General features: G+C 38.9%; 1 protein-coding gene across 1 annotated transcript; it reads right to left on the reverse strand.

Moving 5' to 3' along the window:
- On the reverse strand, window positions 1-2,694 carry LOC108831994 (uncharacterized). The gene is made up of 2 exons (XM_057000787.1): window positions 904-2,694; window positions 1-832 (listed from the first exon to the last, which is right to left on the reverse strand). Exon 1 carries the CDS (start codon window positions 2,124-2,126, stop codon window positions 1,287-1,289), a length of 840 nt encoding a protein of 279 aa, XP_056856767.1. The 5' UTR covers window positions 2,127-2,694; the 3' UTR covers window positions 1-832; window positions 904-1,286.
- Between the last annotated feature and the right edge of the window lie 175 nt (window positions 2,695-2,869).

Below are 2,869 nucleotides of genomic sequence, written 5' to 3' on the forward strand. Positions count from 1 at the left end.
TTACCATGGATACATCTTCAGAGCAGTTTGTATCCCTATCCAAGATCACTTTATCCATTGGCCAAGCTATCTTGTATCCCACAGCTTCATCAAGAGTTAACACGTCTGTTGTAGGCCTCCAAAGTGAAGCTACTGAGCTTAGTGCAGACTTAACTACGATAGCCACTGCATTAGGACCAATTGGTATACGACCAATTTTGTACTTCGGTTCATCAGAGCAGAATTCTCCTTCACCAACAACAACATCCTCTGATTCAATCCAATCGAGTATTTGTACTCTGACTCCTACTTTGAATCCACCACTACTCTCAGATGCTTCAGCATCATCATTATTTTTCTGAAAGAAGGCAAAGGAAATCGTAAATGTCTTAAAACTAATTGACCAAATGTAATGAAAAGGATTACCTTCTTCCCAACTAAGTCTTGCACCATCCCCTTTAACTCTTGAATCTCAGTTTTCATTTCTGCAATCTTTGCGTCTCTAAAATGCAGATATGCTAGCTTAGTAGCCGTAATCCCTCTACCAAACCCCCTTACTCGTCCAGGTTTGTCTTTTCCCAAAACCTTGCTTACAGCATCTTCCCTTATGTTATCAGCAGCTGATGTTGAGTCCATCTGACTGTCAAGTGACTGTATTTGTTCCTGATACATTCATTTAAACACAAAATAATTCATTGACATAATCTATTAATTATACCCAATATATAACTTGCATAATTCTTACAATAGTCTCAGCAAACTGTGGCTTCACAGGTCTGCCATCAGCATGAGTGTGTCCCGCAATCCAAACCTTCGATCTACTCACCTTACTTGGGTCTTTACTCCTTTTTTTCTATATAAAAACAGACATATCTCAGTACCAGTTTAATCTAACAAGCTGAAGATGTTTGACTACTCTTTTACCATATCATCAGCTAAACGAAGCATCCCTTTGCGGCTAGTGGTGTGAGGAATCTGATTTCTTCTCATCGCTCTGTACTTGTTACTCGTTTCCTACAATATAAATATGACAGTGATTAAATCTATCAGATATGACCTTTAAGGATGAAACTTACTTAGTTGTAGATAACTCACCGTGAAAGATTTGGTAGTTTTACTCTTAACCCAAGAGTTCCACACTTGAATGGATGGGATGTTGCTCGGTTTTAAAGCTATTCTCTCAGCTGCAGTCTTCGCCACACGTACTTGTGACACCAGCCTCGACTTCCCAGCCCTCCACACATTTCCAAGCTGCTTGAAAATAACAGCTTTCTGCCAATCTTCTTGCAAGTTAAATCTCCCCTGCATCACAATAAGCAAGTTAAACATGTTATAATTTCATCTTGCGGTTCAACAAAACATACTAATGTATATATACAAACCTGAATTTCTTCCCACATTGTTGCTTTAGTCGCTGCATCAAGATTTCTCCAATCAGCGAGTGTAACCGGAACATGTTCCCTCACAAGAGGACCAAGAAAAGACGATAGTGTTACTGAACCAGGTCCAATATGCTCACCAATGTCATTGAATGTGACCATAATCTTATCATTGGGATTTTCAGCCACTCTGCGCAACTTTGTTGGTCCTCTTTTATTTTTTTTTTGAACTTCCTCCCCTCCTAGCTCAACTCCTTCAGTACTAGGAATCTCATCATCTTGCGCAGTGCCATCTTCTTCCATATCGCGAGCTTCTTCTTCATTCCCTTTCTCATTGAGAACTCCATCATCTTCCATATTGGCCTGTTCGTCTTCATTCTCTTTCCCATTGCCATCTCCATCTTCTTCAGCCTCTTTCCCATTGCCATCTCCATCTTCTTCAGCCTCTTTCCCATTGAGTACATCTTCTACCTCATCAACTCGGGGAATATATTCAGGTGTAACATCTTCTAGCTCATCATCATCATCATCAGGTGTAACATCTTCTAGCTCATCATCATCTTGAGCAGCCACTTTCTTGATTCTACTACTTCTTCTCGTTGGCGTTAGAACTAAACTCTTTTTAGGGGAAGCCGTTTTCTTTGCTGTAGCTTTCTTCACTTTTAGTTGCGGTCTCTTGTCCTCCAAGCCTTGATCTACTACCTCCAAGCCTTGATTACGTCTACTCCGACGAGAACCAACTTTTCCTCCTCCTCTTGTCTTTGCCATTTCTGAAACTAATAAAGAAATCCAAAATCAAATCGAAACCCACAATCATATTCAAAATCTAAACCGAACAAACCCATAATCGAATCATGTGTTAACGCGGACATGCATGTGAAAAGAGATTCGAATCGAAGAGATACGATCAAATAGAACCCCAAAATCAAAGAGATTCGATGAAATTTTCTAATCTAAACCCACTATTGAAAGTTTCTAATCTAAACTCAGAATCAAATCGAAACTCATACCAATTGAAGCTTCCACTCGAGAGAACTCTGAAGAACTTTGATGAGTCTCGGTTTCGATTTCGAGGAATGTGAAGAGAGTGAAGTGAAGAGAAATGGGTTTCGATTTAAATACTTAGGGTTATTTTTAATATATTTTTCATATACGATAGCATTTATTTTTTTATTTGCAATGGTAAGGCGCCTCCACTTACCAAATTAACGCGGCTGGATTATTTTATTTTGCCGCGTCTACAGAGATAGCTTATACATTCCAAAAACGCTATTATAAAGGCCCGTGTTGAAATACAATAGCAGAGACGCAAAAACCGCTATGCTACGACGCTATTAATACCCACATTTCCTGTAGTGCCATGATGGTTCTTTTGTTTCTTTAAGACATGCTATATGTGAAAAACCTCTAGTTTTTCAACATTTCACAATAATATCGATAACATTATTGGGGATGGCTATATATCAGTAAACTTCAGGTTTACTACTCATTTATAATTTTTGCCATCCTTC

This window comes from Raphanus sativus, unplaced genomic scaffold (assembly GCF_000801105.2).
Source record: "Raphanus sativus cultivar WK10039 unplaced genomic scaffold, ASM80110v3 Scaffold2940, whole genome shotgun sequence".
In the NCBI taxonomy this organism is placed as follows: Eukaryota; Viridiplantae; Streptophyta; class Magnoliopsida; order Brassicales; family Brassicaceae; genus Raphanus; species Raphanus sativus.

Bases quoted from the DNA above. Each gene is read 5' to 3' on its own strand.
- LOC108831994 (XM_057000787.1), bottom strand. From the start codon at position 2,126: ATGGCAAAGACAAGAGGAGGAGGAAAAGTTGGTTCTCGTCGGAGTAGA.